The following is a 25,015-nucleotide window of genomic DNA, read 5'->3' on the forward strand; positions in this document are numbered from 1 at the left end:
GCTCGCATTACTACAACAACAATGACAATAGACAATGAGATGAAATGAGAAAGCAAAATAACAAAGCAAAGGGGTTGTTATTCTATGAGAGAGTAAGAACTAACATTTCGGTAAGCAAACAAAAGAACATAAAAGAAATTCAGGAAAATACTAGAAAATGAATGGATGATTCCAACAAGTGATAGCGAAATTTTATCGTTACAATTTTAAATTTTAAATTAACGGAAACTAATTTAAATAAACTTATATCTATAATTATCAAATTCGTAACACTGCCTCCCGCTTAAGCCTGTTCGTCCCGAACAGGCACAGAACCTGTTCCGTAAGGAGCCAATCGTTCCAGATGTACAACTTTCATCTTTGATCTAGGGCTGTCGTCCTTCTGAATCCGGTATACAACATCATTGATCTTCTTGATGACTTTGTATGGGCCTTCCCACTGTGTCTGCAGTTTAGGACACAATCCTTTCTTTCGTTGCGGGTTAAATAGCAGAACCAATTCTTCTTCTTGGAAGCCTTCAGTATTTACAGCACGATCGTATCTCGCCTTCATTCTGTTGCTGACCATTTTTATTTTGTTGCGCACTGATTCGTGAACTTCACCGAAAGTGTTTGGGATGTCGTTTCTGTTTTCTTCCATGGCGAGCTCATTAGGTTTAGCACCGAATATCAGATCACCAGGCAACTTCAACTCAGTTCCGAATAGAACATTGGCCGGTGTTCGAGAGGTGGAATCATGAATGGCAGATCTATACGACAGCAAAAACTTTGGTATATGCTCGTCCCAGTCCCTCTGGCCGTTGTCCACTACTTTTCGAAGATGTTCCTCCAGAGTGCGATTAAACCTTTCTACCATGCCATCGGATTGTGGATGTAATGGTGTAGTCCTCGTTTTCTTGATACCAAGGGATTCACACATCTCTTTGAATATGGCCGATTCAAAATTTCTTCCCTGGTCTGAGTGAATCTCGGACGGCACACCGTAGCGACATATCCAGTTTTTGTTGACAACATCCACAATCGTTTTTGCTTCTTGGTTTGGAATTGCATACACCTCCGGCCATTTGCTGAAGTAATCCATTACCACAAGGACATAACGGTTTCCAGAATCACTTACTGGGAAAGGGCCTGCCACGTCCATTGCTATTCTTTCAAACGGGGCTCCTGGTCTATATTCTTGCATAGGACCTCGACTTTTCCTTGTTGGACCTTTCGCCTTCATGCACTTCTCGCAATTGGCTACCCATTCAGCAATTGATTTCTGGCATCCAACCCAGTAGAATCGTTGCTTCACTTTCTCGGCGGTTTTGGTTATTCCCAGATGACCTCCACTGGGACCATTATGGAACTCCGCCAAAACATCTCTTATTTTGGAATCTGGAACGATGATCAAATTTCGGCTGCTCTTGCCATCTTCGCTTTCCCATTTACGTTGCAGGGATCCATTGACTAGAACTAAACTATCCCATTGAGCCCAGTATGATTTCATAAGTGGACTTTCGGCTGCGATGTCTTTCTTACTGGGCTTCTTGTTCTCTTCCTTTGCCGAAATAATTTTGTTCAAAATGGGATCTTTACGCTGTTCTGTTGGCCAGTCCACTCCAGATTCGACGTGTAACAGCCGAATATCAACAATATCCTCCTTGTGTTCAGCTTTCGAGCAGTGCTTGCATGCTATACTGCAAGGTCGACGTGACAAGGCGTCAGCGTTACCGTGTTTTCCACCTTTTCTATGCTCGATACTGAAATCATAGCTTTGGAGCCTCTCGATCCAACGTGCCAGTTGAGCTTCCGGATTCTTGAATTGGAGCAACCATCGTAGAGCTGAGTGATCAGTCCTGAGCAAGAAGTGTTGTCCATACAAATATTTATGATAATGTTTTACACTCTCTATGACGGCTAGCAGCTCTCGTCGCGTTACACAGTAGTTCTTTTCCGGCTTGGACAACGTTCGGCTGAAATATCCGATGACCTTCTCCTTGCCGTCTATCTGTTGGGATAGCACACCTCCAATACCATGCGCGCTAGCATCTGTATCCAAAACAAATTTTTCGCCCGGAATAGGATACGCTAGAACAGGAGCTGAACATAAAAGTTCTTTTAAATGTTGGAATGAATCCTCCTATTCGTCGCTCCACTGGAACTTCTGACCTTTTTGGGTCAATTTATGGAGACTAACGGCGATGCATAACCCCAGGAAACTTCTGGTACATAACGATGTACATAACCCCAGGAAACTTCTTAATTCGTGGAGATTTCGGGGTCGTGGCCAATCTCTGACAGCTTGGATCTTGTCTTCATCGGTGGATATGCCCTCTGCAGTCACATGATGACCCAGGTATTTAACTTCCCGCTGGAAAAGGGAGCATTTCTTTGCGTTAAGGCGTAGACCAGCGGCTGACAATTGCTGGATAACGTCTTTCAAGTTCTTAAGGTGCTCGTCAAATGTTTTGCCCATCACTATGATGTCGTCCAAGTATATCAAGCACGACTTCCAGTGCAACCCCTTCAGTACCCGCTCCATCAATCTTTCGAAGGTAGCCGGAGCGTTGCAGAGCCCGAACGGCATTACATTGAATTGCCAGAGACCGCCATTAACGCCAAAAGCCGTCTTTTCCTTGTCTTTCTCGGCGATCTCTACTTGCCAATATCCACTCTGCAAATCAAGCGTAGAAAACCATGTTGTTCCGGCTAGTGTGTCCAACGTGTCATCAATGCGTGGAAGCGGATAACTGTCCTTTTTGGTGACATCATTCAGTTTTCTGTAGTCCACGCAGAATCGGGTACTTCCATCTTTCTTTTTGACCAGCACAACTGGGGAACACCAAGGACTTGATGATGGCTCGATCACTCCACTCTCCGCCATTTCCTTTATGAGCTTTTGAACTTCGTCTCTTTTTGCCAGGGGAACACTTCGTGGTGCCTGTTTTATGGGCCTTTCTTCTGAGGTTTTAATTTCATGTTTCACTACTGATGTTCTTCCTTGATTTCCCTTTTCAGAAGCAAAAGCAGAGGCGTTTTTCCACAACAATTGCTTGGCTTTATTTCTCTCTGACGGCGATAGATGACGTGCCCAAGCCTCGAAATACCCTTCTAGATGTTTTCTCACTGCTCCATGTGTCTTTGATGAGTTGCCTTCCAAATTGACTATTGCCTCGGCTGGTGTACATTTTCCAATATCAGAAAATTTTACAATTTGCTCATGATTGTCAGACAAGTTCAAGACACGAACTGGTATTAGTCTCTCTTCGTTCGTTGTTACCAGGGCATTTGCTATCAAGATGTTGTTGCTTTTGTTTTCTGCTGGTTCAACAACCCACAATTGGCCGACTTCACAATCTCCATTCATAGAAACCCATATAATTGCTTCGGCATTCGGTGGTATAGACTCTGACTGGCTCGTTGTCAAACGTCTGACAGGTGTATTCTCGTCGTATCCCACGTTTACCGTTATTTCGGCATCGCACCATGTCATTACACGACGCTTCATATCCAGATTGAGGCCAAAAGCAATCATGAAATCCGCTCCAATTATAACTTCGTCAACTATATCGGCCACAATGAAATCATAAGTAACGGATTTGTTAGCAATAGTTAATTTTACGGTGACCTTTCCATATACGGTTGCGGGTTCCCCTGTAGCCGTGCGTAGCTTGACTCCAATTAGTGGTGTAACTTTTCCTTTTACTAAATCAGATCTAATGATAGACTTTGATGCACCAGTATCCAACGTCAAAGTACGCTTGTCGCCATTAATAACACCCGCAATAGTTAAATTGTTATTTTTCTGTTGAACTATTGCTATGGAGATGGTGGGGCCATCGTCTGTGGGAGCCAGCTCTTGCCCCGCTGAACTAGCTCGATTTAGTTTAAAGATGACTCACTTGACTGTGGGGTCACCTTCTTATGGCTATTGTTTAATGGAGATGGTGATGTGGACCTTGACCGTTTGCGTCGTGCTTTGCATTCTCGAGCTAGATGTCCCGGCTTATCACAGTTATAGCATTTGATCCGGGATTTATTTGCCTCTTGCTTCATTTCTTGCATTGCCTGCTTCATGGCCTCTTTCATCGACTCAATAACGGACTTTGATTCATCACACTCTGTCTCTACTTTACGTACCTTGTGAATTTGAGGCCGCGCTAGCAATCTCGCAGTCTCCTGTGCAAGTGCGAATGTTACTGTTTCAGCGAATGTAGCCTTTTGTGACGCATATGTTGCACATTTTATATCTGGGTCTCGAATTCCATTGACGAAGGTTTCAATCTTGATGCGGTCCACAAGAGGATGACTCTCACCTGGGTATGTCAAAAGCACTAGCCGCTCAACTTCTGTTGCGAAATCTTGTAGGGTTTCATTCGATTTCTGGATTCTTCCTCTCAATTCCATTCTGAAGATGTCCTGCTTGTGCTCTCCACCATACTTGCGTTGAAGTGCCGCTATTACTTCATTGTAGTTATTTCTAGAAGCAGCGGGAATGCTTTGTATCACATCAGCAGCATTGCCCTTTAATGCCAATAGAAGTTCAATTGCTTTATCATCGTCATTCCACAAATTTCTACAAGCAACCATTTCGAATTGGAATTTGAAGACATCAAATGACGTTGAGCCATCGAAAACAGGAGTTTTGATTTTTGAGCCCTCGATGACGCGCACTGGACCACCTTTAATTTCCAGCTCTGACATTTTTTTCTCGATGTGCAGAAACTTCTCATCATGAACCATAATTTTCTCATCCACGGAAAGAACTTTCTTATCCAATTCCACAATTTGATTTTCTATATGGTCCACACGTTTCTCCATGCCTTCAGAAATTTGTTGTAATTTTTCGTTGACCATTCTAGAATTTTCGTCGAATTTTTCTTCCATTTTTCTAGAATTTGCTTCCATCATTTTGCTCAAAACATTGAGCATTGATGTGTAATCCACAACACTCGAAGCCACAGATGGAGTTTCTACACTGCTTGCATTGACGAGTATTGATTCATCAATGTCTTCCTTATAATCAAACTCATGCGTCGCAATGTCCATATTACGCCGTTCAAACTCTTCCAGTAGACGCTTTTGAAGCTGGGCCTTATTGCCTGTTGTCGGCAGCTCCAATTTGCTCAATTCCTTTTTTAAGTCTTCCACACGAAGCTCATTAAACTTCATTGTAGATTTTTTTCGTTATCCCACTTCTGACACCAATTGTTACGTTTTTATATTTAGGCGTTTTTAATTACCCGACAATTAAAACACGGTTCTTTTAAATAACGACAATCTACAATTTATTTACTATGACTTCACACTTTACAATTCGTTCACACTGAAGTTATTCGTTTGACGCTTTAATTAAGACTGACTCGTTAGCAGCATGCGAGCGCTTTTATATATGACGGTGTGGCAATACGAGAACATTCTGGTAGCACTACAATATTCTGGCAACGCCAGAACATTCTTAGACAATGCTAGAAGGATCTACGACCATTAAGTAATTCGTCTGGTGGCTGCCAAACACATACACACTCACATAGATATATGCTCGCATTACTACAACAACAATGACAATAGACAATGAGATGAAATGAGAAAGCAAAATAACAAAGCAAAGGGGTTGTTATTCTATGAGAGAGTAAGAACTAACATTTCGGTAAGCAAACAAAAGAACATAAAAGAAATTCAGGAAAATACTAGAAAATGAATGGATGATTCCAACAAGTGATAGCGAAATTTTATCGTTACAATTTTAAATTTTAAATTAACGGAAACTAATTTAAATAAACTTATATCTATAATTATCAAATTCGTAACAATATTATAAAACTAGTAAGTAAAGTCTAACGTCGGGCGGAGCCGACTATATTATACCCTTCACCACTATGTAAACAAACATGTTACCATCTCAAATACTTAAAATTTGCTGGGAGCTATATAAAAGTTTACATTTCCAGATACAAATACTTTTAATGGAAACAATTTTTTGTACTTCTACAAAAACTCTAGAATTAAAATTTAAATCGGCTAACGCGCTGGGATGAAACACAATGTTAGTAAAAAAATATGGGAAATATGAAGCGAGAGAAATTTTAGTGCAATTGTACAAAAGAGATTTATGATTTTTCAGGCGATACATTTGTATTCGAGATATAGGACAATTAGAGTAATATTTAAAATTTTTGCTACTCAGCAGTGGCGATTTTACAAGGATATTGGTTAGATCTCGCCAAGATATGTGGTCATATGTGGGTTGTGATATATTATTCGGTCTAGTCGGGCGACTTGGAGCCTTATTTAAAACTCATCCGTTCTGTGGAAATTTTGGCATTGCAGTGTGTAGGATATGGCTAAGACATGGGGAAATCATCACAGAATTTTGTGTAAAGTGCGAGAATTTTGGCCCTATTTGTATTCTCTGAGGAAACTATCCAGTCAATTGGAGGAAAATCCTATTGAAAATGGGTCTAAAATACGAAACAGTCTACCATATTTCCCCAACTCTGGTGTACGTATATATGGGAGCTATATACAATCTGAACCAATTTTGACTAAATTTGATATGCATAGAACGAATAAAAATTCTGCTTTCTATGCTAAATTTCACGTATATATATATATATATATATATATATATATATATATATATATATATATATATATATATATATATATATATATATATATATATATATTATATATATATATATATATATATATATATATATATATATATATATATATATATATATATATATATATATATATATATATATATATATATATATATATATATATATATATATATATATATATATATATATATATATATATATATATATATATATATATATATATATATATATATATATATATATAAGTATAAGTCAGGGCAAAACTCTGGCTTTTGAGACCATATAAGTCAAAATCGGGCGAAAGATATATATGTGAGCTATATCTAAGTTTGAACCGATTTTAAAAAAATTTGCCCAACTTAACGATACTATTAAACGTACCCCTTGTGCAAAATTTGAAGCAAATCACGGCAAAACTCCGGCTTTTGTGGCCATATAAGTTCAAATCGGACGAAAGATATATATGGGAGCTATATCTACATTTGAACCGATTTCAATCAAATTTACCAAGCATTAGTAGAATGTCAATACTACCCTCTGTGCAAAATTTCACGAAGATCGGTAGTAGGTTAGGTTAGGTTAGGTTAAAGTGGCAGCCCGATTAAATTTCAGGCTCACTTAGACTATTCAGTCCATTGTGATACCACATTTAACTAAAAGTACCTATTACATATGGGCACTTCTAGTCTTAACCACTGAACCTTCTCTATTATTTACTTTTGTGGAACCAACCAGATTGCTCCAAAAACATTAACAAACTGCTTAAGTTTACGTTTTCCAGGTCAGCCAGTAATCTAAAGCTATATGCTCCTAAAATTCGCTTACGCCTTACACAAAAAGCAGGACACTCACACAAGAGGTGTTTAATTGATTCCTTTTCCTACACGTCATGACAGTTTATACAATAGTCATTATACTTCGCACCTATAGTTTTTGCAAATTCGCCTATCAGGCAGCGACCCGTTATAGCAGATATTAGGAGTGCTATCTGACGCCTTGAGAACACTAGCATATCTAGTGTGCGGATTAAGTTTAAATGGGGCCAAATTTGCTTGGTGTCGTTACAACCTTTGCAATTTTCCCATCGAATATTGGCCATCATAACAGCCTTCTGACGCAGTAAGAGCTTGCAGGTGGCCAGAGGCATACCAACAGATTCTAGTTTCCCTGGAATATGTAAGGTAGTTCCTAGCCTTGCTAACACATCTGCTTCGCAGTTCCCCGGTATGTTCCTATGGCCAGGCACCCATATTAGGTGAATATTGTACTGCTCAGCCATCTCGTTGAGTGATTTGCGGCAGCCTGTGGCCGTTTTCGAGTTAAGGAACACAGAATCCAAGGATTTTATTGCAGGTTGACTCTCTGAGTATATATTAATGCCAATATTTATTGGAACATTACTTCTCAGCCAATTCACCACCTCTCTTATTGCCAATATTTCAGCCTGAAAAACACTACAGTGATTATGTAATCTTTTCGCTATTCGAATTTCCAGATCTTTAGAATATACTCCGAACCCCACTTGTCCATTCAATTTGGAGCCATCAGTATAGAAATCTATATATCTTTTATTCCCCGGGGTCTGTGTACACCACGCCTCACTGTTGGGAATTAGAGTTTCAAACTTTTTGTCGAAAAGTGGTTTTGCCAGGGTGTAATCCACTACGTTAGGCACATCTGGCATTACTTTGAGGACCGAACTATGACCGTACATTTTTTCCGACCACAGCGATAGCTCGCGCAAACGCACAGCGGTTGTTGCAGCTGACTGTTTGGCCAAAATGCCTAAAGGCAATAGATGTAGCATGACATTAAGGGAGTCTGTTCCCGTCTTACTAAATGCGCCTGAGATACATAAGCTCGCCATACGCTGAACTTTATCTAAACAGGTCGGTTTCTGAAGTGCCGGCCACCAGACTACAACACCATATAGCATTATAGGTCTAACCACTGCCGTGTATAGCCAATGCACAATTTTTGGTCTTAGTCCCCACTTTTTCCCTATTGCCTTTTTGCACGAGTACAAAGCTACCGTGGCTTTTCTCGCCCTCTCTTCAATATTAAGCCTAAAATTCAGCTTCCTGTCCAAAATAACCCCAAGGTATTTTGCACACTCACCAAAGGGAATTTCATTACCCCCTAATGAAATGGGCCTAACCGTGGGAGTTTTGCGATCTTTGCAGTACATGACTATTTCTGTCTTTGCTGGATTTACCCCAAGACCATTATCTTTCGCCCATTTCTCAGTCATCCGGAGAGCTCTTAGTATAATATCTCTGATTGTGGATGGGAATTTTCCCCTGACTGCTAGCGCCACATCATCTGCGTATGCCACCACTTTTATCCTTTCTTTTTTAGAGAAACCAGAAGGTTGTTTATAGCAACATTCCAAAGAAGAGGTGATAGAACTCCTCCTTGGGGAGTGCCTCTGTTCACATACCTTTGTATGTTTGCTTGCCCTAGTGTGGCTGAAATACGTCTCTTTATTAGAAGTTCGTCTAACAGCCTAAGTATACCTGGATCAACATTTAGAGTTGTCAGTCCATTTAATATCGAGCTCGGATGGACATTATTGAACGCCCCTTCGATGTCTAGAAACGCCACGATTGTGTATTCTTTGACAGATAGTGAGCTTTCAATAAAGCTGACCAGTTCATGCAATGCGGTCTCAGTAGACCTGCCCTTCGAGTATGCATGCTGTCGTTTCGAGAGCAAACTTGAATCCACGCTAGTTCTAAGATACATGTCTATCATCCTCTCCAGGGTCTTAAGTAGGAATGAGGATAAGCTGATTGGTCGGAAATCCTTCGCACTCGAGTGGGAGGCTTTTCCTGCTTTAGGTATGAAGACGACTTTTGTTTCGCTCCACTTTTCTGGAATATATGCTAAGTTTACACATTGTTTATATATCACCGTCAACCAGGGGATAATTCTTTCAGCCACTGCCTGTAACTCCGCCGGAGTAATTCCATCAGGTCCGGGGGATTTAAATGATCCAAAGCTATTTAAAGCCCATTTTATTCTAGATTCCGACACAATTTACTCGATAAGAAATGATCGCTGAGCCTCTGTTACACCGCCGGAACATGGTTCAACCGTCTGATTTCCAGGGAAGTGTGTGTCCAAAAGTACCTCCAACGTCTCCTCACTGGACGTTGTCCAATTTCCCTCCGATGTTTTAATGAAACCTGGAGCGGTGTTAGTGGATGCTAGTACCTTCCGTAGTCTGGAAGCCTCTGACGTATTCTCAATACTGCTACAGTAATCATCCCAAGAGTTTTGTTGAGACCTTCTCAGTTCTCGTTTATATTCTCTCAGATTCATCTTGTAAGTGTCCCAATCCTCCGGAGCTCTTGTGGACTTTGCTTTGTTAAAGAGCTTCCTGCAGGATTTCCTCATATTACTTAACTCCGCAGTCCACCATGGCGGCCGATTTTTTCCCCTTGGCTTTCCTCTAGGGCAAGCAGCTTTCAGTGAAACGTTGAAGGCCTTAGTAATCCGCTCCACTGCGTGTTCGATATCTTGCACAGTGCTCATATTTGTCTCCGGCATTTCCGGTATCATCAAATTGAACGATTCCCTATACCTATTCCAATCAGCTTTCCTAACATTTGGCGGAAATATGGTCTTTGAAGTACGAACAGCCAATCTGAAACTGATGTAGCGATTATCTGAGAAGCTATGTTCCCTCAAAACTTGCCACTCAGATATCTTATCATTCAGTTCCGGAGAGGTCAACGTTACGTCCAAAACATCTTGTCTGTTCCTGGTGACGAAGGTTGGTGCATCTCCCTTATTGCAAACTACCAGGTTAGTACGCAAAATAAACTCTATTAGCGACTCTCCCCTTGCATTAGTATCACTACTTCCCCAAATACTATGATGTGCATTTGCATCGCATCCCATAATGAGTTTTGTCTTTGTTTTTAGTGACTCCTCAACTAAGGTCTTAACGGCACAGGGTGGCATCTCCCTATCATGTCCCATGTAGACCGAAGATACCCAATATTTGCATGTGGATATCTCTAGACTGGCTACGACAGTGTCTGCATTGCTCAATGAAGGAAGCAGAAACAAGTTTAGTTCGTTTTTAGCAATTATACATGCTCGATTTATATCGTTACCGGTATTATGCAAAAGTTTGAAACCCGGAGTGCTTAATTCACAGATCTTGTTCTTATATATGTATGGTTCTTGAATAAGAACTATATCTATGTCTCCTTTCATCAGGAGAACATTTAAGGCAGCACAAGCGGCCTTACAATGGTGAAGATTTATCTGGAGGAACCGTAGAACCATCCAAATTTTCAACCACCGTCACATCAGCCGCTTCAATTGAGTCATCAAGGGCTTCCTCTTCACAGATCTCGGTGACTCTCGCAACAATCCGCGGTTCAGCTTTGGTGAGGCTTGAGCCTGTAGAAACTTCCCGCATATGATTTTCGCCATAGTCTGCAGGTTTTATGTCTCCTTCGGCTTCGCTAGGAGACTGCTGACTCTACCGGAGGCTTGTCCGTTTCGGTATCCTTTGGCTGATCGCTTTTGTATACCTTCATATGGATTCATGAAAGCCATAACTTACGCGTCCTTGGGTCTGGGCTAGATGTGGCAGCGACTCTATGTTTAATATAAACACCGCATGTCGTCTTGGTCCATCCACCTCATCCAAACGACCAACCTTCCAATCGGCGGTTGGAAGATCTGGGTTACATTCTTTTAGTCTCTCTAGTATTGACTCAGGATCAGGAGGGTTTGCCGGTATCCATGCATGTGCTCTAGGTTTAGCCGGTATGTTTTTTTTATCGACTAACTCCAAAGCGGCTCCTTCCAAAACTTCACCAATTAGCATCAATGCAGCTTTAAAGCAATTCATAGACCTCTGGTCTGCAAAAGCTATTAACATATATCGTCCTTGATACCATCCAGCATCTTGCCGTCGAGGACTTGGTCCGGGAAACTTTTTTCGCACCTCTGAGTAGACACCAGACATCGCATTCTCAATTTCCCCCCATTTTTGCTTTGGAACCTACCGTCCAATGCTCCTTTATTAATAATAGCCATCACAAGGCTGTCTTTTGCAACTGAGGCAAACGATCTTTGATCCCGTTTAGAGGATGGTAGCTCATCCGGTGATCGTTCCCTTTTTCCAGCTTCAAGAATTCCTTGAGCCCATTTTAAGGAATCGCTTTGCTTAGCCGACAACGTGTTTGGGTCGACTGATCCTAATTTCTTTAGGATAAACAAAGCATTTCTTCGTTCCTTGAATCTCTTTCGAGAGGGATTGCCTCCTTTTGATGTCGTCACCTTAGAAAAGCTTCGACTTGCCAGTAGTAAACTTTGGCCTCTGTGGTCATATGAGTCTAAATCGGACGAAAGATATATATGGGAGCTATATCTAAATCTGAACCGATTTGGCTGATATTTTGCAAGTTTTTCGAGACTCATAAAATATTCGGATATACTGAATTTGAAGAACATCGGTTGATAAACACGCTAACTATGACCACATCGGGGATAAATATATATGGCAGCTATATCTAAATCTGAACCTATTTTTTCCAAAACCAATAGCGATTGTCTCTGTCCCAAGAAACGGCCCTATGCCAAGTTTGAGGACGATCGGATTTAAATTGCGAGCTGTACTTTGTGCACAAAATTACATATACAGACGGACGGACAGACAGACAAACGGACATCGCTAAATCGACTCAGAATTTAATTCTAAGCCGATTGGTATACTAAAAGATGGGTCTATGACCACTATCTCTTGGCGTTACATACAAATGCACAAACTTATTATACCCTGTACCACAGTAGTGGTGAAGGGTATAAATATTGTATACATACCTATGCATAAATAAAATTTTCTACACATGAGATTATATGAATATTTTTTTTTTTAAGTTGAATCCCCCCCCCCCCCCCCCCATCTGGCGTACAGATTGTTTACGGTTTAAAAATAATGTACTTTTGAATGGTTATCGTCAAAAAACTATAGCGACTTATGACATACAATTTATAATATCAGTAATAACACAATCTGGAGAAAATGCTTCCAAACATGTAGAATATTTTGGGTCGAAGTGCTTCCAAACATATTAAATGTTCCAATAAAATAAACATCTTAAAAATTCGATAATATTCCAAAATGTATGTTATTCCTGCAAAATACGTTTGGAACATATGTTACGGAGGTGTACATATTTCTTGTAATATTGTTCATCGGTGTTAAAAGCTTTACATTGCAATACAAAAAAGAAAGAATTTCTTCACAGTTACCTAGCTGGGTTAAACATTAAAGATTTCAATATGTGTACTTACTTTGGTTGTAGAATCTACGGTGCATGTAACGGCCTGTTGAATAATGGGATTGTAACGTTTGACAACACGTACAATTATCCCAATTAAAACATCTGGTCTGTAAGGGTCATCATAGAACTCGACAGATTCATTCGGACGTAGTACTGTCGGCATAAGTTTTCCCGCTCCTAGGGGATATATGTAGAAATCTTTTATAAAAGGCGATATGCTTTTTATAACGCCTAAACGACTGCGATTATCTAAATACTCATAGAGCAGTTTATATGCGGAAGTCTCTGAGTCACTCGACGGCAACAAGCGTATTATGACAATTTCTTTATTTGGGCTTTTCTTAATTTTTGAAATATAGTCCCACACGGTTTCAGGCCCAATACGTCCAACAACATCCAATTCGTTGGCCAACAGTTTTGACAAATTGGAGCAGTTTCCCACAACTGGTTGAATGCAGAGATTAAATGATGTAACATCCACCATATTTATGTTTCCCTTCCATAATGCGGCACTGTTATAGCTATTCTCGTTGCTTTCAAACAATGGAGAATCCAAAGCAAGAAATCGAGCATATGGATCATGTGGTGGAGTTGGAATCGAGACTGTACTAGTTGGCTCTTGGTCGCTATCTACATAATTTGCTGGCGCAGGAATATCAACAACATAGCTAGCGTCCAATCCACTACATGTCGTAGATGTAATCGAAGGAGTAGGTGCCGACGATTTTCGATTTTCTACCTCTTTGTTCAAACTTAAATTGGCTGCCTCTTCAACAGTTTTTGTCGACTCAAGAATTTTGTCTACCAAATTATATGTATCAAATGAATTAGAGTGTTGTTCGTTGGTCTGTCGTTTTATGGCTCGACTCTCCCGGGGCTTCGGAGCGAAACCCTTCTTTTCATTTTGTGTTTTTTTGTCATGAGTTTCACTTTGTTGATCCCGCTCTGAGCGATCTTTTCCTCGATCTTTTTCTCGCCCACGCTTCTCATCCTTATTACAACTCTTGTGTCGTTTGTCACTGCGCTCCCTACTTCGACTTCTGGAAGGACTTCGACTACGTTTGCGAGATCTGGACTTCTCTCGATGCCTGTCCTTGCTTTTGTGTCTCTTTTCACGGTCCTTATCCTTTTCTCTGTACTTTTCTTTTTCTCTTTCTTTCTCCCGTTCTTTAGAGTGATTTGAAGATTTCATATTGTCTTCAACGAGCACTTTTTCGTTATGTGTAATAGATTCGGACGTATGAGAGTGTATTTCCACATCAGAGTAGTGGGATGTAGTTTGCATTTCGGAATAGTTCACTTTCTTTGTTGCTGGTTCTGCATCTTCTACTGGTATTATATTTATATCTACATTTCCGTATTCCGAAGACTTTCCTTCAATTACCTCTTCGCCTTTGTGTGTTTTTAAGACATAATTTTTTGCACATGATAACATATCCAATTCCGACTTTTTAATCATTTCCAGTTGATGCTTATTTTCTTGTTCACGCCACTGAGCTAACTCCTGGCTAGCCATTTCCTCCGGAGACATTCGCACTAGTTGCTTCGGCTCAATTAATTTTGCACAGATTTTTGCGTATAGTGTATAGTTTTTTCTATCTTTAATATTAAAAAGCAATGAACGATATTTAGCTTTATATTTTGTTCCGGTGTCGCGATTGAAGTAATTATACATCTCTAATTCTGTTGCTTTTGTGAAGTCTTCAATTTCTTCTGGTGTCATTTTAGGTATGTCATTTGGACTTACTGATTCAGTGGTAGAGGTCTGAACTGGTGTAGAACTTTCTTCTTGGATCCTTTGTAATAACTGTTCCTTAAGAGTTCGTCGGACAACATGACGAATATCCCCATCGTTGCCCCCAGTTTTATTTCCGATTTCGGTGCTAGCAGGGCGTTTGACGGATGTTGATTTTTCCTTTATGGGTTTAACATCTTCTGTGGACTTTTGAATTTTATCAGATTTTATAGAAACTTGTGGTGGATATTTTTGCAGTTGTTTCGGAGTGTTTGGACGACTATTGCCGGAAACTGGAGAATATTTGAAGAAATCTGAAATAGTTGATTTTGTAGATTGCGATTGTATTGTCGAAGATCTTTTTGGGCTTTGCGACCTTATTTCATTTTTTTGTTGAACTGAACTCGATAAGGGTAGCAACTTCAGTGGCGGAGGAGAAGTAACTGTCTTTGCAATTGTTGGGGATGAAGAATGTTGCACACGAATATTTGTTTTTTTCTGAAAAGGTTAAAATTATTATACCTGAAATATTTTGGAGTACTTGGGATTCATTACCTCCTTATCCGGAGCTGTTGCACCGCCGGGCCTAACGACTTCGAATGTAGGATTGTCCTGGAGCCATTTCTTTAAATTTGCAAATGTTGGAGCGTTGTTGCCACTTAACCTAGAAGGGAAAAATATTGTTTGTGAAGTAAATATTAGCACCAGTGCTCTACACAAAAAAAATTCTAATTCAATCACGAAATTAATTGATCCAATTAATTTTTAATTGAAATGTCTTCAATCACAGAAATGATAGTATCAATTAAAAAATTAATTGAAGGTCAATTAAAAAGTTAATTGATCCAATTAAAAAATAATTGATACTATTAATTTGTGTGATTGATTTTTGTTTCAATTACAAAATTTGTTGAATCAGTTAAATTTTTAATTGAATATTTTTTAAAACTCAATTAAAATTTTAATTGGAAAAATTTTCGTGAATTTTTTTGTGTGTACGCTAATATGACTCCATGCCGAATACAATTGAAAAACGTTATTAGAGAATGAAATGGATTCATATGTAACGGAGCCTACGTAACAGTAACACATTTGATTATTGGATGATTCTCCTTTTCAACATTTAACCCTCTAATGTCCCAATTATTTTGCCAGCTGATTAACACAAAAGCAAGAGAACTAAGCAAGAAATGTATACGGTAAAATTCAGCATATGCTGCAAAGCCTCTTGAATAGTTTCAAATAAGTTTTCTTTTTATTTTGCCCATTTTTGTTGTCTTAAGGTGTGTTTTACTAAAAGCTTCCTTATTAAATGAAACTTTTAGTTAGAGGGTTAAGAGCAACGGCAACATAAGCGTAGGAAGGCCTCTGGTGAGGGGGCTTAGACCCCCAGACAAATTTTATCCACCCCCAGAATTTGAAAACCTATTTACGATTTTCCATTGTTTTTATATAAAAATAAACAAGTAAAGTTGCGCTAAAGACTTCCATGCACAATTAAATTACTGGGGTTGTGATAGCAGTTACCGATGGCAATAATAGTTTTATTTTTTAACATTGTCTTCTAAATTGTTAGTTAGGTTTTTATTATAAGTGAATGCTTGAAGTCTGATATTTATGAAATAAATGGTTGAACTTATGTTTAAGTTTCTAAATTTATGTTTAGTTTAATAACTAAAGCTCCTTTATAATTTTGTTTAGTCTATTTAATTAAAAAAGTAGTAATTGTTATTAAAACTATTCCTTCATAAATGTATATATTGATAATGCTGCAAAAAAGCGTCGCCAAAAAGTGAAAAAGTTATTTTTGGGTCTGGGAGTGGTGCAAAATTGGCGGAGAAGCGATGACTGTAATATGAACTTGGTGGACTTGACAAATGTCCACCATTTCAACAGCCCACAGTGGGCGATCCCTTTGGCCAAAAATAAAAAATCAAAGTTAGAAATTTTTCAAAAAGTTCTTATGCAAACAAGGTTTTACAATGTGTATTTGTTATTGTTTTATTCCATCTGTACTCTTTAATAACGGCTTCAAAAGAGAGAGCAAGTAAGCAGTTGGTTTTTGAAGTGTGAAAAAGTATAAAATTAAGTGCACTTTTTTTATCGAAATGAATATTGAACTAAATGGTATTGACTATATATTAAAATAAAAAAAATGTATTAAACTTGTTTTAAATTTGTTATAAAATCAATTTTTGTCAGTCTCATTGTTTCGTATTCGTTCGTTCTTATATGTAAATTTTATGTAGAGTTTTAGTTGTGTTCCCCCGTGTAGTCACCAATGGGATTTTTTGTGGTTTATTAGTTAATATTTCAAGATTCCAAATTGATAGAAATCAGCTGCTTTCTTTTGCCCCCCTTTGTGTTATCTCCCTAATACCGAAGTGGTCTTCTTTCTTTATATCCAAATATGAATTTTTGTGTGGTGTTTGTTAACACTAGTTTACACTGAAAATGTACATTTAATGACTTTTCTTATGTATTTTGATCTGCTGAATTTGAAAATGAAAAAAAAAAAACGTTTTTGAGATATCCCGTTATTTTTAGTTTTTCTGACTTTTTTTCGCTAAACAAATTATACCTCGAGCTAGAAATGTCCGATTATACCGTTGTTTGTACTTGAATGCAAGGTGTTGAGATGTCGAGCAAACGTGTATAATAAGATCTATGATAAGTGAAGTGGTTCAAAATATATCGATGAAAATAGGGCGAATTTTCAAAACAATCTTGTTTGTTTATGGGGGCTATATAAATACATGGACCGATAGACACAATTTTTGGCACACCTATTTGCGGTCCTAAAATACGTCTAGATTTCCAATTTCAGGGAAATCGGATAGAAACTATGGTTCCTAGGTTAAAGTGGCAGCCCGATTAAGATTCAGGCTCACTTAGACTCTTCAGTCCATTGTGATAAACTATGGTTCCTAGAAGCTCAAGAAGTAAAATTGGGAGATCGGTCCATATGCGGGATATACCAAAACATGGACCGATACACACCTTCGTTTGGTCCTAATATACCTTTAGATTTCAATTTTCAGCCAAATCGGATAGAAAATACAGTTTCTAGAAGCCCAAGAAGTAAAATCGGTCTATACGGGGGGCTATACCAAAAAGTCATCAATCAATCCCATTTTCTCATTAAATAGTCCTGACATAATTATAAAGCCGTGACCGAAGTTTCATGATGATACCTATACTAAAAGTATTTTTGGCCGCTAACTCCATATAGCACCGACCACTGTGCAGCCGTTGCACTGAATTTGCTTCAATTCTTAAGGTGCCACCCGAATTCAGTGTTTTGAATGTGAATTAAAAATTTTTGTGATATTTTCCCAAATATATAAATTTTATAATTTTTAATGCATTCTAATGCATTTCTGAAACGTTTGCCCTGGAATATTTTCAAAAATTTTCGATTTTTCTGGAATGGATTTAGCATTCTAGAATGAATAGTTAGTACCATTTTATTAATTCTTTTTAACCTATTTGAAAACAATTTCCCATTGAAATATAAAAAAACGAGTTATAAAATACTGAATTAAAAAAACTTATTGTGTAGTTAAAATAATTAAATTCTTTGTGAGGACATTTTTGGAAATGCATTTAAATTTGTGCCTTTAGAACAACTCCCAATTTTTTGCTGGGAAAAAGTGTGGAATTACTCTTAGTTGCTTTAATATTAATTGTCTAGTTATCTTGATGTCTGATTTTTTATTCATTTTTATAAAATAAAACATTAATTGAAGCTATAAGTTCAGTCTATTAAATTTTAGCTAGGGGGCTATAGGCCACCCTAGGAAAATTGTCTTGCAACGCTAATGAACGGCAATAAAATATTTAAGCGCTCCACCGTCAAGCGTTGTCAGCAGATGGGCGTCTTTTTTCAAACGATGATCAAGTTTGCAAGGAGAAATTGTACAACAAATTATTTTTTATTATTTTATCAAACTGCTCAATTTTTAATACCAAAAATCTGTACGTACCTATAGAATATTATAAGACCCGTTTTCCGAGTCGTTTGTTGAACTGTTTTTTCCGGCCCTTTTTTGACCTGTTTTTTCCGAACCGTTCTTTTGGCCGTTTTTGCCGATAAAGATAAATTGAATAAAATGACACATCATTATAGTTATAGTTGTATTTGCATTTGCCCAGAAAAATCTTCAATTAATAATTTTAGGAAAAACATTGGGCTTCGGCGGATTATTGCTTTTTGCCGAACATCGGCGAAAAAACCTGTTCGGTGTTCGGTCGAGCTACCCATATCCAAATTTGGTCGATAATTCTGAGTTGGTTGGTACACCATTTCAAGAATTTAATGTTATTTCTCTGACCACACACTGGCATATTTTCTTTCACATTTTTACAACTGATATAGCATAACAAAAACAACCCATAGTCCTTAAAGAATACCATTTGAAAACCTGTTGGATCCAAAAATGTCTAAGAGTATTAACATTTTAAGAATTAAGTACCTAGGAAATCTGCTTTAGATACTAAAATGATATGTCAAATCTAAGCAATCTAAGAACGTCAGGGTTGGTCTCCATTTTCTAGCGTGCGAGATCCAGGAGTACGAAAAGAGCCTCTAGATCATGCAGCTTATCGGACAGGTCTGAACAGGATTCATAAGGATAATATTGCAAATGCTGTGGAAACCAAAAAATGTAATCTTTTTTGAAGTCCAACCACCGCCCATAGCACAGGAGGAAAAAAGACCTTCAACGACAACCAGGTTTGTTTTTGTCTAACTAATTTGGCAAGTGCGCCCACTCAACTTCTATTTATCAGTGGTAGGTTAGGTTAGGTTATGTGGCAGCCCGATTTATCAAGCTCACTTAGACTATTCAGTCCATTGTGATACCACAGTGGTGAACTTCTCTCTTATCACTGGGTGCTGCCCGATTCCATGTTAAGCTCAATGACAAGGGACCTCCTTTTTATAGCCGAGTCCGAACGGCGTTCCACATTCCAGTGAATCCACATAGAGAAGCTTTGAAACCCTCAGAAATGTCACCAGCATTACTGAGGTGGGATAATCCACCGCTGAAAAACTTGTTGGTGTTCGGTCGTAGCAGGAATCGAACCCACGACCTTGTGTATGCAAGGCGGGCATGCTAACCATTGCACCACGGTGGCTTATCAGTGGTAACAGCGTAGCCGACGTGTATCCATTTCAATCAAGGGCCACATGACACGCGTCAAACCTGCCCTAATCACCACCAGATCGTTCTGTGCGAATCCCACCTTAGTTATTGTAGAAACTTAGAGAAGCTGAAGTGCTAGTCTTTAAAATAATTTTAATTTCCTTCCCAACATAGACGATTATCGTTTGATTCGGTTTTTTCATTATCAATTATATTATTCGTGTTTAGATCGAAAGAAAATGTGTTCCCAAGTCACAGAGTACCTCGATCTAGGCGCAAGTTAACAACACCTATCCGAGAATAAACATATCACACTGCTTTAGAGAGAAATAATGTATATCTACATTTTTAAGAATTTTTCCACAAAAGCAAATTGAAGGTGCGATACCACTTACTATGCGCAAGTTAACAACACCTGTCCGAGAATAAACATATCACACTGCTTTAGAGAGAAATAATGTATTCCTACATTTTTAAGAATTTTTCCACAAAAGCAAATTGAAGGTGCGATACCACTTACTATGACACATGACTTAATTTATAAACATCTGCAAGGATTTTACTTACGTTCGGCCTGACTTTCTCTCATAAACTGTAACCTGGAAATGTTGAAAAAATATATTTCAGTTGATCATAATATATTTCAGTTAATCAGAGAATCAAAATACTCACTCTCTCCATTTTTGTTTTTCGATCTACCATAGATAACTCTTCCTCAAATAATCCTTTAGATTTCCTCTTAATTTTATCATCACTGGGATTTTTACTTGCAGGACTGCTAGTGCCCGATACTTCTGACTGAGATTTTGAAATAAAATCTGTCCAAGCAGTTTGAGCATGTTTTCGTATACAATCATCGCTGCAGAAAATAGAATTAGGACGAGATATTTTTTTACAAACTATGCATGGAGTCAAAGGTTCTTTAGTGGAAATTGTAGACATAGGGGTTACTTTCACAGTTTGTGATGCAGATATATTTTTAAAAAATTGTGTATTCTGCTGTTGAGTCGATTGTTTTCCGCTGCTTATTTGCTTTACTACTGTAATAGTTCGAATAGGCGATGCACTCATATTAGGTGGAGTTCGTAGAGGCTGTGTAGTAGCAACAAAAACTTTTTTTTGCCCTGTATTATCGCTTCCACTGTTTGCTGCTTGTATTATAAGCTTTTTCCCTCCAAAACTGTTTATATTTATGAACTGACCACCTTGTATTTTTGACTTTGGCGTTTCCTGTGCCTGCGTGAGATCATTGGACTGAACATTCGCTACTGAATGTTCTAAATTTCCAGTAACAAGTTGCTTTGAAATGACACTATTAGAAACTGAGCTGTCACAACGTGGGACAGGTTCATTCATTTGTGCAATAGATGGAACAGGCTTTCGTACTAACATCTCGGTAATTTTGGGTTGTTTCTATCAAATCAAATAGATAAATGTTCTTCATTTTTGCAAAATAAATTCATTTTACCTGCTCTTCAATTTTTTTAACGCACTTTGGGCAAGTCCAATCAATTCCTTTTTGTTCCATTTCTAGTCCCATTGCTTTTGTAATATTTACACACGTACCATGGAACCAATCTTCGCAAGCATCACAGCAAATCATAAAGCGATTGTTGTGAGGTTGACGACAAATGCACCAGAGCCTAAAAAGCATGTGTAAGTGTTTGATCTAATTGAGTATGATACTCCTTTTAACATGACATATCATAGGTTACAGCTAGCCGTAGCCGTTTATGTTCACTATATAAACTTTACGATTTTAAATCTAATATATGGATTTACAACAACATCCTATAGCTCGTTTGAACTGGAGAAGGAAACCCGTGTTGTTATTGATCACTGTGTGAAAAATTACAACATTATTGGAAGTAGTGTTTTATAATTCATAGGCCGAAAAACTGTAAGTAATATTTCATGACTTATCTCTTTCGAGCTATGAGATTTTGCAATAAATCCAGAGATATGTTCATAAATTGCATTTGCATCATACTTGTTTGGATCATCGTCATCTTCGCCTTCAGAATCAGAAGCTCCAATATCAGCTTGGTGTTTATTTGATTTTTTGCTTGCAGTTCTGCGTTTCATTTTTTGGTTGGGACTAGGTCCTGCAGTGGTAATATTTTCTTTAGATCGTCGACGGTTATCAGAATTCTTTTTATCTTGGATGATAGTTGGTGGTGCCGATTCCATATATGGGCTCGAATAAGATGAACTATCCACTGATACTTCACTAGCTGTACCAGATAATACATTGGAAGATTGAGGACTTTGAACCATGCTTTGAATCACATCAGGTTGGATTTGAGCGCGTCTCTTTGCTCCTCTTGTAGTTGGTGCTTCAATGGGAGGAAGTGTTATAACACGGCCATTTCCTCTAACTATTTGTATTGGTTCTTTGCGAAGTACTGCTGATGTTTTCGCTGGCGTTTGTATTGTTCGACTTGAAATGATAGGAGGTCTCTGGACAACCCTATTTGGGGTCACATTGGATATACTCATTTGTATGATACTTTTAGAAGAATGTGGAATATCCTAAACGATATCAAAAAAGTGAGTGAATTATTAAATAAAATATAAAATTATACAAAATTCGTCGTCACCTCTAGAATATTCTTATTTGGCTGAGATATGGGAGCTAAGGGTGGAGGATTCTGGCTGATCAAGCTATTTGTATTGGTTATAGGGTCATTCGAGTCACCTGAACCCAAGACATCCACCGCTTCTTGTAATGTCTTGTCATCCTTAATTAAGTCCACCACTTGCTGCAATATATCATCGGGTAAGACATCGTCTCCCTCCGGTGTAGACAACAGATTTGTATTAGTCATATGGGTGATACGATCCACACTAGATTTTTCTTTGTTTTCACATGTTTTGTCTTCATTACTATTCAAGGGCATACTAGGTTTTAAAGCAGCCTCTGTACTTTCCAACATTTTTACAAGTTCGGGTATATTTTCAATAATATTTGACGGCATCAAAATTTCGTTTGATTTCTGCATTTCATCCTGCACTATTGAATCAATCAAATCTAGCTGTTTATCGTGTTCGGCTTCTAATTCTGAAGAGCTTTGGTGAGTCTGAATTGATATTTGTGCTGGTAACTGATTTTTTGCAGCAGTTTCTACACCCAACGGTGTAAATCCTTTTAAAGAAGTAATAGACTTCGGTGAATGAGATGTAAAAACTTGCTTCGATGGTGTTACTTTGTTAACAATCGCAACAGGATGCTTTCTTTCTTCCTGGTCCATTAGCAATGTGTTAATATCAGTGAACCCTTTTGTTTTTTGACCCGATGTAATGTGTCTATGTACAATAATTTCTTTCGTAGCCTGTGGAGATATTGGTGGATTTGCACTAGAGATTTTAGATGAAATCGTTTTTACATTTGAAACAGTAGGTGTAAGTAACTTTATTTCAATTGGTTTTTTAATTATGGGCGATGTTGATGCAACTGCAGTGGGAGCATTGGCGTTGGCCCCTGAAACTGTAGAACTTCCAGCCATTTGAATTTTTGTTGGTGTTGATCTAATAGTTACACGTCCAACATCATTGCTGCTCTTTAAACCAGATTGCTTTTGTCTACTAATTGCTACAACGTTAGAACTGGGGCGAACTGTCAATTCCATAGTTTCCTCTTGCGTATGAACACGCCGAGGCTTTTGCATAATCTTTTGAAAACCAGTAAATTTCTTATTTATTTTGGCTGCTCGAAGTTTTTTTCTCCTTCCCTTAGGGTTGTTTACATCAAAGTCTAAATCGCTGTCGCGGTCGTTGTCGGAATCGTCCGAATCAATCTGTTCCGTATAATCACTACCTTCGTTTTCTTGCGATGATCCTGTTTTATCAGCATCGTTGTCATCGGAATCATTCTCGTTTTCATCGTTATAAGCCTTGACGCTGTCTTGTACAATAATTTTGTCCTTTGCTGACGATAGAATTTTGGAAGTCTTTTGGAAATTGTCCGACTTTTGTAGTATCTTCTTACGGACAAACACTTGCTTTCCAGTAGTTGTAAGATTTTGAGTAGGTGCCATTTTACGTGTACTGGCTTGTCTTTCGAGCTCTAATTTATCGGCAGCCAACTTGGCCTTCATTTGGCTTGGAGATGTGAATGGTGTATAGCAATGGTCATTTTTGATAACAAATAGTTGGAATTCAATATCCTCTTTACTTTTCCTATCCGGACCTAATCCAGCCATTTCTAAAGAAAAATCAATTCATGTGAGATCAAATTGGTAGACTGTTAGAATATACATACTCAGTGCTTTTTTTACAATTTCGTTAGCGTCCTCTTGAGGATAAAATTCTTCAAAGCTTAATCCAACCAATTTTGGGCGCTCCCTTCTGCGTTTCCTCAATTTTTTTTTGTTTTTCGCCATGATAGGAATACGACCACGGCGACGTGGGACCACTTTGCATTGGGATTTATTTTCGTCCAAGTTTTTGTCATTAGAACACTGTTTATCGGTTGTATCATCATTTTCAGTATTGTCCGAACAATCATCTTCGGCGCTTGTACTTCTGTCATGTCCTGATAAACTACACACCTCATCCCGTCCAGAGCTTTCATTTGCAGAGTCCACATCTTGACGTTTGACCAACTCTTCCAGCTTTGCTTCCTCCTCCTCTTCTTCCATGCTTGGTGTTGGGGATGTTATACGTACAACACTAATAGACGATATTTTCTTTTCATCTGTAAAATTTATGGAATGTTACTTATCTCGTGAATTCGAATTCCTAGACTCCGTAATTACTTGGATTATTTTTTTTTTTTTTTTTTTTTTAATTAACGATGATATTCTCCCCAAAAGCCAGGGTAAGAACGAGAAATTATGGATTACTTACCAATTAGATTTTCCAAGCCCTTGTCGTCTAAGTTTATTATACCATTTTTTCCATACACAACTACTAGATTGGAGTTGGAATCCGCACCCAGCGAGCTGCTGCTTTCAATAAACATTGAACTGGACATTATTAAGGCTTAAAACTTCCGGACAGCTAGTACGTTTCATGGATTGGACTCAACATAACGCGAAGGATTGTTGTGATAGAGATTTCGGATTGAATTGTCCCGATCACCCGCACAATAGAAAGCGTCCCTCTAATCAAGGAACGTCAATATTACATATCTACAACATACAAAATACAACATACAAAAGCGTTCATCAGTATCAGGCGAATCTCTACGGAGCGCTTTAATAGTCATGA

At 38.3% G+C, this 25,015-nt stretch overlaps 1 protein-coding gene across 1 annotated transcript in view; it reads right to left on the reverse strand.

The window, feature by feature from the left end:
• The window catches only part of pps (protein partner of snf), a 58,970-nt gene extending 34,035 nt beyond the window's left edge, over positions 1 to 24,935 (reverse strand). The window contains exons 1-9 of the mRNA XM_075290926.1: positions 24,653 to 24,935; positions 24,066 to 24,500; positions 22,405 to 24,008; positions 21,795 to 22,336; positions 21,273 to 21,447; positions 20,477 to 21,217; positions 20,372 to 20,403; positions 15,213 to 15,321; positions 12,933 to 15,155 (exon numbers count right to left, since the gene is read on the reverse strand). Coding sequence (XP_075147041.1) covers positions 12,933 to 15,155; positions 15,213 to 15,321; positions 20,372 to 20,403; positions 20,477 to 21,217; positions 21,273 to 21,447; positions 21,795 to 22,336; positions 22,405 to 24,008; positions 24,066 to 24,500; positions 24,653 to 24,779 — 5,988 coding nt within the window. The 5' untranslated portion in view covers positions 24,780 to 24,935. The remainder of the gene's footprint in view (positions 1 to 12,932; positions 15,156 to 15,212; positions 15,322 to 20,371; positions 20,404 to 20,476; positions 21,218 to 21,272; positions 21,448 to 21,794; positions 22,337 to 22,404; positions 24,009 to 24,065; positions 24,501 to 24,652) is intronic.
• Positions 24,936 to 25,015: the final 80 nt, after the last annotated feature.

Source organism: Haematobia irritans, chromosome 1 (genome assembly GCF_050003625.1).
Source record: "Haematobia irritans isolate KBUSLIRL chromosome 1, ASM5000362v1, whole genome shotgun sequence".
Lineage (NCBI taxonomy): Eukaryota > Metazoa > Arthropoda > Insecta > Diptera > Muscidae > Haematobia > Haematobia irritans.